The 14,407-nt window shown below is 41.5% G+C and overlaps 1 protein-coding gene across 2 annotated transcripts in view; it reads left to right on the top strand.

Moving 5' to 3' along the window:
• Positions 1-1,682: 1,682 nt before the first annotated feature.
• Positions 1,683-14,407, top strand: part of REPS2 (RALBP1 associated Eps domain containing 2) — a gene marked incomplete at its 5' end in the record, with an annotated part of 95,836 nt that continues 83,111 nt past the window's right edge. For both annotated transcript variants that reach the window (XM_083885140.1, XM_083885139.1), the window contains one exon: positions 1,683-1,889. In XM_083885140.1, the coding sequence (XP_083741266.1) occupies positions 1,683-1,889 (207 nt within the window). The remainder of the gene's footprint in view (positions 1,890-14,407) is intronic.

Here is a 14,407-nt window from a genome sequence, read left to right as displayed (position 1 = left end):
AGTCGAGGGGTCATTCACTCTGTGCTCTGCAGAGCCTTCTCAAGAGGACTTGCTGAATTTTTTGAGCTACTATAGATACTTGCCACTTTAAGTCGGGCTACAAGATTCAGCTGCTGAAATAGCCTTCTCCTCCTGCATAACAATATGCTTTAAAATAAGAAAATACCATGACAATCTTCTGTCTCTAAAGAAAAAAGATTTCTCCATAACACTCCATCCTTAAACACAAGTATCAATTATTCACCTGCTAGTAGCTGTGTTTAACAACCCATTCAGTGTTCCACACATTGAGAAGGCAGGAGCAGATCTTCATTTTGGATTAGAGGAATTAAGAGTTTGCGTGTTTTGTGCAAGTGAGAAGGAGGCACAGATATGTGGTGTGAAGATGGTAAAGTAGCATAAAAAAAGATTTTAAAAAGAGGTAACAATGTTCAATTAACAAGAACAGAATTGACAAGCTAGTGTTTTTTTGGTTTGTTGGGTTTTTATTTGGTTGGGTTGATTTTTTTTCTTTACAGACCATAAATAGAACTATTTTCCAATAAAAATGTTATGCAAAATTATTACATTTGGATTTCATTTTTTTTCCTGAATTAATAGTAAAGAAGCATATAAAAAATAAACCACATGGACTTCCCAAATGTTTTGCATTCAGGAACACAGGTAACAACGCTGGGCCGACATTGCTAATAGTACAGGGTGGAAACAAACAGCAGGTAGTCTGATTTCTCCTGGGCCAGGCCATGTCTATGCACCAAAGCTGCTGTGAAGAGAACTTGTTGACTACACTGTGGGCCACAGATATTTACAAGGATCATCTTGTAAATATCTGTGATTAGCTTATTCCTCGAAATTCACCCAAGAACTGCTGGGAAGAAATGCTGCAAAAACCAGCATGAGACACACTAACAACCTTCTGGCTGAGATGTACCCAGCCCTCCACCCCGGTGGTGAGCTGCCTGACTTTTGAGGTGTTGCTCAGCCTGTAAAGGGAACATTTACAGTGTCACTGCTGACAAAGGAGTAATAAAGAGGAATGTCGTCTCCATGATCAAGGGGCTCTTTGTCCTTCACGTTAAAGCAAAGACTACAGAGAAAACGGTGAGATGCTTCTCTCTCAAACCGTCATGCTAATCGATTAGGACTCACTGCAGGATATCGAATTATGCCATTGCTTTTCTGTGCTGCCCACGTGGCACATTCGGCAGCAGGTGGTACTTTGAAAACGCTGCTGGTGAGGGATGCCCCGTCCCCGGCCGTGTTCAAGGCCACGCTGGATGGGGCATTGAGCCACCTGGTCCAGCGGGAGGTGTCTGTGCCACGAGACGTTCTTTAAGGTCCTTTCCAATCCGAGCCGGGGAGGAACCCGGCGTGCTGCAGAGCGCCGAGAGCGCGGTCCGGCCGCGGGGCAGGGGCGGGAGGCCGGGAGGGGCGGCGGGGGGGCAGAGGCGGGGCCGGCCGGGGCACTGCGGAGCCGGCGCGGCGCTCACCGGGCGGGGACTGCACCTTCGCCGCCGCAGCGCGGCACCGCCCCCGGCCCCCGCCACACCTCCCGGCCCACCTCCCGGCCCCCGCCACACCTCCCGGCCCCCCGGCCGTCCCCCCGCTCCCCGGCGGCGCGGCACCCGCTGCCCGCCGAGCGGCCGTGGCTGTGGCTGTGCCTGTCCCTGCGCCGCCCGGCCATGGAGCCGGGGCCGCCGGGGGGGTCCGGCCCCGCTGCCGCCGCCGCCGCCGCCGGGGGTCTGCTCCTGCCCCTGAGCGAGACCGAGCAGCAGCGCTACTCCGAGCTCTTCTCGCGGTGCTGCCCGCCCCCCGAGGCGGCCGCCGGGGGCAGCAGCGTGGGCGAGCTGTTCCGGGCCTCGCAGCTGCCCCCGGACACGCTGCACCAGGTGGGTCGGGGGGTCCGCTCCGGCTGCCCCCGGAGCCGCGGGCGGTTTGGGGGGTGCGGGACGGGACCCGCTCCCGCAGCTCTCGGGAGAGGGGCTGGCGCTGCCTCCGCCGGGAAGTTGGGGCTGCGGGCGGGCCGGTGCCCTGCGCTGCCCGGGCCGGGACGGGGCAGAGCGGAGCGGGGCCGGGGCTGCTCCGTGCCCTCTCGCCTCCCCCAGACGGGCGCTGGCGGTGCGGGCGGGCAGCGCTCCGCGGCTCTGCCCTCGGTGTGGGTACATGAGGAGCCGCTCCGGGCCGGGCCGGGCACCGAGAGCGCCGCGCACCCCGCGGGATCGGGGCGGGCTCCCCCGTCAGGTCCCCGGTGCCGTCGCCTTTCTCAAAAGGGCCCCGAAAGTCATAAAGGCAGTTGTATGAAAGGACGTGCCGTGTGCTAGACTCCTGGTTTGCCGCTGAGGGTTTTTTCCTGAGTGTTGTTTCAGTGGGAAAAACAATCGGCCGGTGAGATGATGTTGCGGTGTTTTGTGTCAGTTCTCGGGCGCCAGTACGAGGTGCCAAGTGCGAGCGTCTCCCCGTCGGAGCAGCAGAGCCCCTCAGGTGCTCCCCAGCGGGGCTGTGAGGCGGAGCCCTCCTTCGCTTTCTGAGGAAAAGCTTGTCCGGGGTGGGAGAAAGGTTGTGCCAGCCGGTTTCCAGGAACAGGGAGGAACCGGACTTGGGTCTTCTCCACCTGCGGATTAGTAATTTGACTAACACGCTGTAGTTGCCTAATACTCCCTGAACAGAGATGGGATATTCCTGATTGTTTATTTATTTATTAATTTAACTTTTATTTTCAGGAATTTTGTTCTTCAATAGCTTTTACTTATCAAGCAGAAAAAACTTATGTTGAGATGGAGGTCATGTGCCTGGGCACTGCCCGAAGGTAGTGAGTGAACTCTACTGCTGTCCTGACAGCTGCCACATCATCTCTGAAAGGGTTATATAAATTCATATTGCACAGGGGATTCCGAATGAAAATCGTGGTGTTTCAAGGATATTTTTCTTCCTACTTGTGCTCTTTACCAGATCAGTAAAACAAAAATCTTACTAAGCACCGTGTTACTACCTTATGTTGAGCCACACTGTGACCTGGGTCTTGCAGGTGATTTGAGTGGTTGAAAGTATAGATTTCCCATAGATGCAGCACTAAGAGTGTTCTTCCTCTTTCTCCTTTTTGCAAAGAGGAAGAACAGGTCATTTAATTTCAAATAAGAAAGCTTACCCAAATAGCCACTTAATTTTTCAAAGAAGTATGGAAAAATACTCTTATTTTTACTATGTAGTTTCTTACCCTATCATTTAAGTGAAATTTATTATTACTTTGTTGTTATAGTTTGTTTTCAGGGTCATTTTGGTACCGATGTGTGATTTAAGTCTGGAAATGGTGAGGTATTGATTCTGGTTTTGTTTTGGGAGGTTTTGGTTTTGGATTTGTTTGTTGGTTGGTTTTGACTTTCTGGGGTTTTTTTACTATTTTAGATTACTTCCAGGTATATTTGTGCTGTGGGGAGAACATTACTGGCAAAGAAGCCTGTAATTGGCTTCAGGAATATTCAGATAATAAGGCCTGTGGGATCTGGGTCTGTTTCTCTTTTTCCTTCCTTCCCTCCCCCTCTTGTTTATAGGGCACTAATTACAGTGGTATTCTGCTCTACTGCTGATGTGCCTGTCCACAGAACCCACCACTGTCAGGTATTCTTACGTTTACTGAGATCTCAGGAAAAGTAATTTTAAAAAAGTAATTTAACTCATTAATGGAATGATTTAAAAAAAAAATTGCAAATGGGAATGTTTTGATAGGGAAAATCCCACAATGTTGTTTGAGATATTTTTCTGATGTTTTGTCTTATTATATACCAAAAATGCGATTTAATATTTTCACATTAAAAATTCCTACTATTCTAACAGTTAGGGAGCAATTCACAGAGATTCCTGGTATACGTTTTCTGCTAGTACAGGGAATACCTATTTTAGGCCAAGACAGCTCATTTGGGTTAAGATAACATGCTGTCGTTGAAATAATTTTTGAGTATGACCCTTTTTTTTTATTTTTAATGCTTTTAAAAATCCTCATCTGTGACTATTACTGCTTTGAATACAGACAGCATCCCTACTGACCGACTGAGAAATGGTCATGCTGAGTTTATTCATGGCAGAAATGGGGAGATTTGATTTGGAAACCAATTCTGGATTTCTACTAAGCAGAGTCTGCACAGTCCAGAAGGTACTTAACACCATTCCCTGGCCCTTGCACGGGCTATAGCAAGAGACAGATATGGATGGTTTTGTAAGCAAGGTGCAATTTGCAGCTTTTTATTCTCAAGGCATTCATTGAGGAGTGGTTTTACAAATCAGGATGCTTCTAGAACTGACATTTAGTGCCGTGGCAGTCTCAGACCTGTGCTGTTGTCTTCGGTTGTACTCGTGTAATAAGTGGGATAAATCTTTCAGAAAAAAAGGAGCTTTTCCTTTTATTCTTTGATTGAGATTTATTACTCATCAGGATGATGGTCACAAGCATAGCAGGAAATCTCCCTCCACTTCCTTACCTGGTATGGCAGGATTTGCTCTCAAGACAAAAATCAGTGGGTGCATCCTTGATGGAGTAGTGCTGTTTGGGATGTCAGTTCCTAGGGGAAAAGCAGTGGTGTGTGCTCAGCAGGCAGGCAAGCGTTTGGTTTAAGGGATAGTTGGCTTAATCCAAGAAGCTAGATGGATGAAAGAGGCCCGGTAACAGAGAGCAGGTAGGGAATGCGAGAGCATGTGGCAGAAGAGGAAATGCTGGAATAAATGGAAAAAATCCAAGAGCAGCCGGGTCAGTCGGAGCAGATGGCGTGCACCCGAGAGTCCTGGGTCTTGCTAAGAATGAAGTGATTGAACACAGATTCATTACACCCAGGCTCATTAAAGCCAGCAATTCTGCTGGGCAGTAGGGTACAGCAGAGCTTGTACTGATTTTGCTTTACTTACAGACAGGATCGAACAATGAACTCGGCAAGCGTTATTTCAGTTCTGGAAAAAAGGTTGCAGGTTAGCACTAAAATTAAAAATGTCAGACACTTCATAGGACAGAGAAGGGCATGACAGGGACGGAACAGCATGGGTTTTGTGGACTGTATAATCATACCTCCCCAGTGTACTGAAAGTCTTTGGCTAGACATATTGTTTGGTTAAAGACAGAGCCATTAAGATTGTATTTAGACTTGCACAAAGCCTACAGCAGATCTTTTACCAGGGGCGTTTAAAGTAACTGCAAAATGTCTGTAATTATTTGCCTGAAAGGTCTGTGCTGGCATTGTTTTTATTTTTATTTTTTACAGTATTTATATTGAAGGAGAAGAAGCAGACTAGTCATGCACCATGCACTTATGCAGACTGTCAGAATTAGAAGAAATTCAACAACATCAGCTGGACTTATATATATACATACATGTTGATGAGGTTGAAAATGGTGTTCTCTATGCTTTAGGCTCCTAATAAAGGGGAAAAGAACTGAATTTGTACAAAGGAAAAATAAATTTTGAAGGAAGTAAATGTTTTGGACTCATTGTGACCACAAAAACATTGGTGATCCTACAGTATGCTTTGTTACATAGATCAATATCAGTAACCCTTCTAACAAGGCAGGTAGAAGTGTGGGAGGAAGAGAGGAAGGAAGGAGGCAGCAGTGTTGGCCATCAGTGGATGACTAAAACACGTTTGTGTGGCCACGTGGGCAAACTCTCTGGGGTTTTGGGCCTATTCCTTGGGAGATCTGTTGGATTATGCTCCCTGAGTGCATTGTGATGTCAATACTCCACACTGACAGCTGTGCCAGATGCTGACTGGCTGGTTTGCCCTGTCTCCTTTGGGGCAGTTCATTTGTGACCCTATTTTGGAGCTGACCACCAGCAAGTACATACAGCCTCTGCTGCTTGAGTTTGGGAGCCCAAGTGTGTTTGTTGTGGGTGCCAGCTAACAGTGGGCTCATGTCTCCAGGCATGTCAGATAAAATAATGCTTTACTGGATCAATGCCCTCTGATCAGCAAAGGAGAGGTACCTTGTGCTAGTTTTGCTGTTTGTTGACATTACTATTGTCTCTGAATATTCTGTCTTAAGAAGTTGAGGAGCAGAATTAGACTCAAGATTTACACTCAAGTGCTTATTTATTTTCATTAGTTTCTGACTTATTTGATTAATTCTCACTTGGTTGTCTGACAGTATCTTTAATTTGCACTTTTATAAACCTTAATCTTATTTGTGGACTTGGCACTATGAGCACAGAGATCCAATTTTCTTAAGAAAACACATTCTTTCCTCTGCAAACGAACACACTGTGTTATTTTGAGCTCCAAGGATGACAAGTACTAATTGTGTGATGCTGGAGCTGTACAGGCACTGCATTTTTTAGCTGGGACTCTCCTTCCAGCACTGTGTGAATAGGGAGCACAGACAAACGGTCGTGCTTTTCTTCCACAGACTTCGTGAGTCTTCATGTGTTTATTGTGCCTTGTCTCTATAGTTACAACTCTACACTTTAACTGTATTGTGTTCAAAAAGCAGAAGTGCCAATAGACTAAAAAAAAAATATTAACTTAATATTTTTTTGGAAAAATGCCAGTAAGGATTGCCTTTCTGAAATTAATTTTCCTTCATTCCATAAGTATAAATTATTACCTGGACGATAGCTGGGGTGGAACTGTCTGCTTTGAACACGCAGAAAAGAAAAAAAACCTATGGCAGCTACAGTGTGAGCTGTTTGAGTGAGGGAAGTCTGGATTCCATGTTACTTTACAAAAATAAAGTTCACTCTGTTGCAGCTGTTGACAGAATGTGGCATTATGCTTGTGCTGGCCATGTGATTTTGCTGAGTGGACAGTTGGTCCATCAAAAAGTGGTGTTAGAGAGAAGTTGCATCCTACTGAGATCTTTGAGTCAGGAAGGAACAAAAGCGTGGTACATCATCATGTAAGCAGTGCAGCAAGAGGAGGAAAGGGAAACTGACATTTCAGTATCAGTACTTCTGACCACAATCTCCTAAGCTGTCCTTGCCTTTCTAGAGTCACAAGCAAAATTGTGCTTATGTAAGTAGGAAAATGAAAAACCCAGATGTAAAAGCTACAGTAGTATTGTTCCTAAGAAATTGTAACAAAGTAAAGGGTAAAACTTCACCTGGAGCTATATGTTCCATTGCTGATATGTTCCATTAAAAAAATAAAATGGAGGTCTAAATACATCTTTAAACTATTTTTTATGATGTAAACTATCACTTCATAGTCACTGCTTACAAGATTAGTAGTTTTGAGTTCCTCAGTGTTGACATACACAGCAGATGATTTGTAGATGCCATTCCTTCCAAATGTGTTTCAAATTACACTGTAAAACAGACTCTTAGACCTGGTTGTCACAGACATCCAGTGGGATGGTCAGAATTAGTCTGGTCAGGGACTGCAGCCTTTAGTGATTAATCCTTATAACAGCCAAGTGCCAATTAATTATTTAATTTCCAAAGAAAATAAGGCTTTGCTGTGCCAGTGATTTAAAATAATACAAAAAAAAAAAAAAAAAAAAAAAAAAAAAAAAAAAAAAAAAGGATGGGGGAAAAATCCATTGGGATGAAAGAGTTAACTTTCTTCATGAGAGGTTGCTGCAGTATGAAGCAGGCACAATGAAGAATGGTTTTCATTTTTATGTTTTCAGTAAGTGGTTTTGTCATGATGCATAAGTGCAGTGGGGTTCACCAAACAGTTGAGTATAACCTCTTCTAATCTTGTGTATATGTATCTACAGCAATCTGCTGTCAGTGTTGTGATGTTTATACACAGATTGATGGTATTGCCACAGTCTGTTTTGCAAAGGAGATGTTGAACACAATTCACCTCAGTGGCTGAATCTGGTTCTAACACCCCCTGTGAAAGAGGGGTGGTATAAAGTTCTTGAAAACATGAATTTAGCTGAGCTGAAAAACTTAGCCAGGATAGATGCATGAAAGATGGAACAAGCATTTCTTGGGCAAGAAATCAGGATAAATGACTTATTTAAATTTAAAATACTATGATTTGAGAAATACATCTGATACAATATTTGTAAAGCAAGATTCTTTGATGTATTAACATCTAAACATACCAACAGTATGATAAAATAAAACATTAATGAGCCATATGTGCTAGTTCAACTTTTGAGACAGTCAAACAGTTTAACAGCTGAGTTAGTGGATAATTAACTGGAAGTGGTTGCTGGAGTAGAAAATCAACAGTGGACAAATAGTAATCCCCTCTTCCTGAACAGAGGGAATATTTTCTTTATCCATTGTATTCAGCAGCATTATTGGATGACACTGCATGAAATTGAGAAGGCTGTTGGGAATAACTTTTTTTTGTTTATTATTATTTTTTAAAATTTCATTTTTATTTTTTATTCCTGCCTTTTAGATACAATGGTGAGGTGGAAGGATGTGATAGGATGAGATCCGTTAGTTCTGTGATCTGGTAGGACATAGTGACCAGAACTAATCCAATAAATCATTAACTGCAAATTATATTTACTTCATTTATCAAAGTGTTTAAAAGGCAAAACGTATTCATAAAGTTCCAAATCTTTGTATATATAAGAAAAGTGTAGCTTTTGGTTTTTTAGCAGATGAAAATTATGTATTTTTAAACAAATTCCAGTTTTCAGCTGAATTTAACTTTGTGTATGTCATACATACCCACACAAGTAGGTGTGTCTCTTATTAATGATTATAATGGAGCAAATTTCTTATGAAGTAAGAAATAAGATGTATATTAGATGATGTGGTTGCCCAAATATGTGTTAAAATAATGCTTTGTGGTAAGAGCAAAAATATTATTGTATTTTTTTTAAAGTAAGAGTCTTGCTTTAATGATGACCAACTAAAAAGACAAGTCTTTATCTAGATAATTATGAAATTAGGCTCTTATCTCCTTGGATTTAAATAATGTTTTAAATACCTTATTTTTCCCAAAAATCTGCCCTGCAAACACTGAAGTTCAGACACTTGGTGCTGCCAGTTGTTTCAGACTGGGTGGTACGTTTACAACAGGGGGTTGAGGAGGCTCCTCTGTACCCTGGGCACTCTCTGGTCTGGAACAGGTGGTTTAGAAGCACTCTGAGGTTATACAGGGGCTGCCTGTTAAATCATCTCTTGTGCCTGTTTGAGCCATGCAGGCCTTCACAATGAGCACACATTGCTAGGCAGAGCTGCAGGAGTGCCCCATTTTCAGCACTGTGAAGCCTGCAAAAAAAGGGAGGGTCTTGAGTAACTTTCGATAGCTTGCCTACCAAAGCACATCTTCAGGGTTTTCTTCTCCTTTTTTTTTTTTTTTTTTTTTTTTTTTTTTTTTTTTTTTTTTTTTTTTTTTTATGTCTGTAAGATTTTTTTCTGCCCTGCAGTCTTTCCCCCATGCAAAAAAGCTGCAAATATTGGTTCTAGTATTTCAGCCCTGAACCTGTGTAGTCCTCTGAATGTCTGAATATGCAGGACTGGGTTGGTCCCCTTCACTCTCAGTAAGTGGTGGGGAGATGCTCCTTTGGGCTGAGCCATAATAAAATGCTGGATTTGGGCCTCATAATTCCCACTGGCTCGGTGGCACTGAAAATTTAGTGTCGGCTAATGGGAAACACTTGGCTGAGCTTGAATTCAAACTGTCTGAACATGGTCCATGGTGTCTGCTTGCTCACTCCGGTATGAGTCATGAAGCTGAATTCTACTTTCAATAGCAAATGTCTGTAGCATTACTTTATTATTATGATTATAAATTTCAAGTGTTTTTTTGGCGTGAGCCTTTCAAATTAATTTACCTTTTTTTTTAATCTTTTCTTTTTCTTAAAAGTCTCTTTCCACACCAAAGAACATTAGATCAGCTTTGGCATAGGCAACATTTCACATTTCATGCATTATTTACTTCTGGCATAATTTACACAATGATGTCCTATGGAAGCCAAGATGATGGTATTTGAAACAAAACAATGTGTCTAATCATTTGCGAAACGGAGTGACTGCTGTGGGCTAACAAACAGAGTCAGAATTATTTTGTTGCAAACAGTAACAGCAGTGGAGCAGTAAAAGGTGAAATACTTTGAGATTCCAAATGCCAAAAATAAGAATAAAAGAGGAGGGAAGCTGAAACTCAATTGTGATTCTGTGTTTAAATTTTTTGTTTTGTTTTGTTTCCCTCATCTGAATAATCACTGTCTTTATAACAGCATCTATATATTTTAATAGCCATAGGCTACTTTTCTTTAACTGTATACAGAATTGCAAATACAAATTGTGGTAGAAAATGTGCCATAAATGCTGGCATACTGTGCACGGGCACTGGAAATAGTGTCGTCTTTGACTAGTGTTGCTCTTTTGAAACCTTGTGCTCTTTAGCTGAATCAAGGACAAACCCTTGGGTTTGGACACAAACAAGTAGATTCTCACTGACTGAAGGATGCATTTCTGCACATAAGGTACAAGCATTTTGGGTGAAATAGTGATAATTTTGTTTAGTGTTTTGTTTAGTGGTGTGGAAGAGAAAAAAATGAACCTGCTTTTCCAAAAGATGTGTTGATTCCAACTAGATGTAAATGGTATATAAGATCAGAGAAGGGCAGGAAGTGTCTTCAGCATACACCACGTGCAATGGAATGAGCAACAAGGGTACGCCTTCAGTTAAGAAAACTTCTTGACAGCTCTTCAGTCTTATAAAAATAGTCCATAACTGTCAACTAAAGGAAGGTTTTAATAAATGTTATTAAGATAACTGCACAACTGTAGAAGATAAAGTTTTGTGTGTTTGCTGCATTGCCTTTAAAAAGACTTGCTGTAGTTGTAAGCACTAGGGAAGTGAACTCAGGAAACATGCAAAATATGATAAAACAGGAGGGGTACAGGAAGCATCAAGGTTTTATTGGGGTAGCCAGTCCAAAACTCACATAACAGTAACTATGGAAGAAAAGCTCATTAAAAAAAAAGAAAAATAATAAGAAATGTATATATATATAGTTTTTTTTGATGGAGAGGGAGATTTGTCTGTAAGAGAGTTGTTTTTTGGAAAAATGTCACAAAATTTCTGTTTCCTTATGTATTAATTAAGTCTCATTTTGTCTGAAAGTGGAACAAAACCCAGAACTGCATTTTTATGGGAAAGGCCAGAATTTCTTCCTGTCTTCTAGGGCAAATTTAATTACATTTGCAAGAGAAGTTGCTTTGGAAATGTTTAAATACTTGTAATTTGTTGAATTAAATCAAAACACTTTGTTTTGAACTGGTTGGATGTTGAGGCACTGTGACACCTTAAACACATGAATTTTGGGAAAGAGGTTGTTGGTGTGCATGATCTCTAGTTCCTTTCTGTTCCTTACACTAATTCTGCCATTACAGATAGAAGTGGTGGTGGCCAGGCAGCCTGTTCAGAAAAGAGACTGTGGTGCCTCAGAGATGTCACCTGCTGAGGAACCACAAAGGTGGGGAAAAAACCAACAGCTTCCATGGGACTCTATGTTACCTTTGTTTTAAGGTGACCTGGAAAGACCCATTTCATTTCCAGGTAGAAATTTGAAAGGTTCATTGGAATAGTAGTAGATTGGGTTTGGGTTGGGTGTTTTTTCAGGAAGAGATTGAAGATGTTCCAGTATTTTCATTTAGTCCAGTTCAAGGTGACTGGATCTGGTGGCTGCCATCTAGCTGGGGAGGATTTCTCAGGTTTTTCGTGTGGTGTTTGCCACTTCCTGGATATTAACTCCAGTGGTTTTTAGCAACTTTAAATGCTTCCTACCACTGCTTCCAGAAGGAGGGAGACACCAGCTGTCAGATCTGCCATGCAGTGTTGTCCATAACTCATTCTGATAAGCAAGAAACAAGTGTTTAAACCTCTGAAGAATGAGCTTGTTCTCTATTATTGCTGAAAGTTGTGGAAGACCTACATAATTGTAGCTGCTAGAAGTGTTCTCCTATTTAGCTATGTGGACATGTCCTGTATGTTCAGGCTGTCTCTTCTGTAAACTCTGACTTCAGTATTCATGGAAACAAATTTTCCTTTGCACCTGATATACAGTAATGCCTTTTTTAAGAAGTGTGAGGAGAAGAAGAAATAAGCGTATTTCAAAGCAGGTAGTACATTTCTGCACATCATGGTGGGCTGATGTCTGGGTTAGTGGCCAGTTCCTTTCTGGGTTTGGTACCTGCAAAGTTCATGTCTCCCAGCAGCTTTTTGTGCTTCTGCTACCTATAGGAGATGCCTTATGGTGGTGGTTGGAAGAGTGAAGAATAGACAGGCTGAAATGAGTTTTCCCTTCTAAGAATGTGTGAACAAAGACCTTACCTTAGCCTGAGGGAGATAAGTATAAGCAGGACAGCAATGAATGCCATTGGAAGCAGTGGATGTGAAAAAGATTGGAGGAGCCTGAAGGAGTCATCCAGGTGGCCAGTGTTTATTGGGTCTTCTCTGGTTTGAGAGGAGATCAGAAGACAAAAATAAATAAAACCCAATTATGTTGTTAACAGCTGTTCTCTGTTGTTGAGTAATAAAAGGCAGGGTACAGGAAGCTGCTTGTTTCTGGTTTTTATTAGATGCTTTAGGTATCATGGTGATGAGACATTTATAAATATAAATCTCTGCTGCAGATGGAAGATGAAACAGGCTAGAACCCAGTAACCTTTAAAGAGAGATAACATAAGGTTTAAAACTGTGCTGAGATCTGAAGCTTCCTACAGAGTCTTTGGGTAACCTTTTGGAAAGTCTGGCAACAGCTAGAGAAGGACCAAACCCAAAACAAATAACCCCTCAAAATTCCCAAAACAACCCAAATTTTGGAACCAAAATCTTACCCAGTTTTTAGGTTAAGTTTTTCATGAGGTGCTGCCAAGGTTAGAAATTAAGAGAGCCTCAGCTTTCTATTTTCTGTGCTTGATATATGATGGAGATGTACCCCTGTAACAAATAGTACACTTGGGGTTTTTTTGCAATTGCATTGTATCCTGCTGCTACCCTCACTTAACCATGGACTTCTTTTTAAAAATGGCACTATATTATTATTCTGGAGATACAGTATGCCTCTAAAATAATACAGCTGTGAAGTCATGTCTGTCAAAACATATTTTGAGTATTGTGAGAGGAAGGAACCAGGATTGGGAGCCTGGGGTTGACAATGTTACATCACCTGCTCCTCACAGCATGACAGGTCCCAGGTTCACTGGCCAGAGCAAATGTTTCAGAACAAGAAGGAGCAGCATTGGGCAATACTGATGTCAGCAGGAAAATAATTCTTAGTGTTATTTACATCAAGTTATCAGTCCCTTATTTTCTTTCTCCATCTCCCCGTCCCCTCCTCCACCCTCAGCTGTATTATAGTAATTATATCTTTTATTTGATCTAGTCTAAATCAGGACTGTCCTTGAGGAGTATATTCTCCAAAGGAGTATTTTTCCATAGGAAATACTCATTAGCTGTTTTTAGATTGCATTACTTACTATGCATATATTTGATTGCAGGGGAAGTGTGCAAGAGGTAAAGCTTTAGTTAAGTCTAGCAAGGCACTTTGTTTCAGTTTAATTACTGAATTTAAGCCCTGCAACACAAGAGATTACTCTGGAAATGGAATGAAAGTCTTCTGTTCAGGTACTGAAGGATGGGCCTTAAAGTAGACATCTCTGAGTCAGGGAAACATCCAGAAGGGCAAAAGTAAAAAAGACATTAATGAATCTTTTTTTTTTCTTTTTTTTTTTTTTTTTTTCCTTTACTACATAGTTTAAATTTTATAGTTTAAAGTATTTAGCAATATATAAGTGCAAGTATTAGTAACCATCTAATTAATAGCTGAGCACCATAATACTTTTATAGTCCTTCTAGTAAGCTGGTCAAGTTTCAAAACACAGGTGTTTCACATTTCAGTGAAAAGAAAGAGGAGCTGTGTGTCAAGGGCTGCAGATGTGAAATACATTTAAATAAGTGTATGAGTAGTACTATCTAGCTTTATGTGTTCCTGATTCCCATCCATATGGACAATTCTGGCAATATATAGGGCCCTAAATTGAGAGTTGCAGGACTGTCCTATGGTCTAAATGGCATTGGCCCAGAAAAGCATTTCTGCAATTTCACAGCACCCTCTCATTGAGTGGCTTGAGTCATATGTGACTCTACAGAGAAAAACTTCGTTTGGAGCAGTGAAATTATTTGGGCCAACTTTAAATATCTGAAATTCTGCTTTGCTTCCTGATGATACTTTCAAGACAACATGTCTTGCAAGAAACACTGTACTGAAATTTTCCTTTGTAGAAGAATATTAAGCTATTTTAAAAATCTTGTACCATTGCTCTAAGATGTCTTAGGGCTATAGTTTTATGGTGGAAGTATAGTACCAAGGAAAGGTGTGTTTGAATCATAAGCTGATACACATTGCCATAGTAGACCACTTCCCAAACTTAACACTTAAAAAGTTTTTAACCTCAAATGGCTTTTTCAGTATTATGTAATATAAAAATTTTTCTTTGCTCTCCTG

This window comes from Zosterops lateralis, assembly GCF_965231275.1.
Source record: "Zosterops lateralis genome assembly, chromosome: 2".
In the NCBI taxonomy this organism is placed as follows: Eukaryota; Metazoa; Chordata; class Aves; order Passeriformes; family Zosteropidae; genus Zosterops; species Zosterops lateralis.
The sequence above is the reverse complement of the archived record's forward strand: the minus strand, read 5'-3'. Positions and strand labels throughout refer to the sequence as shown.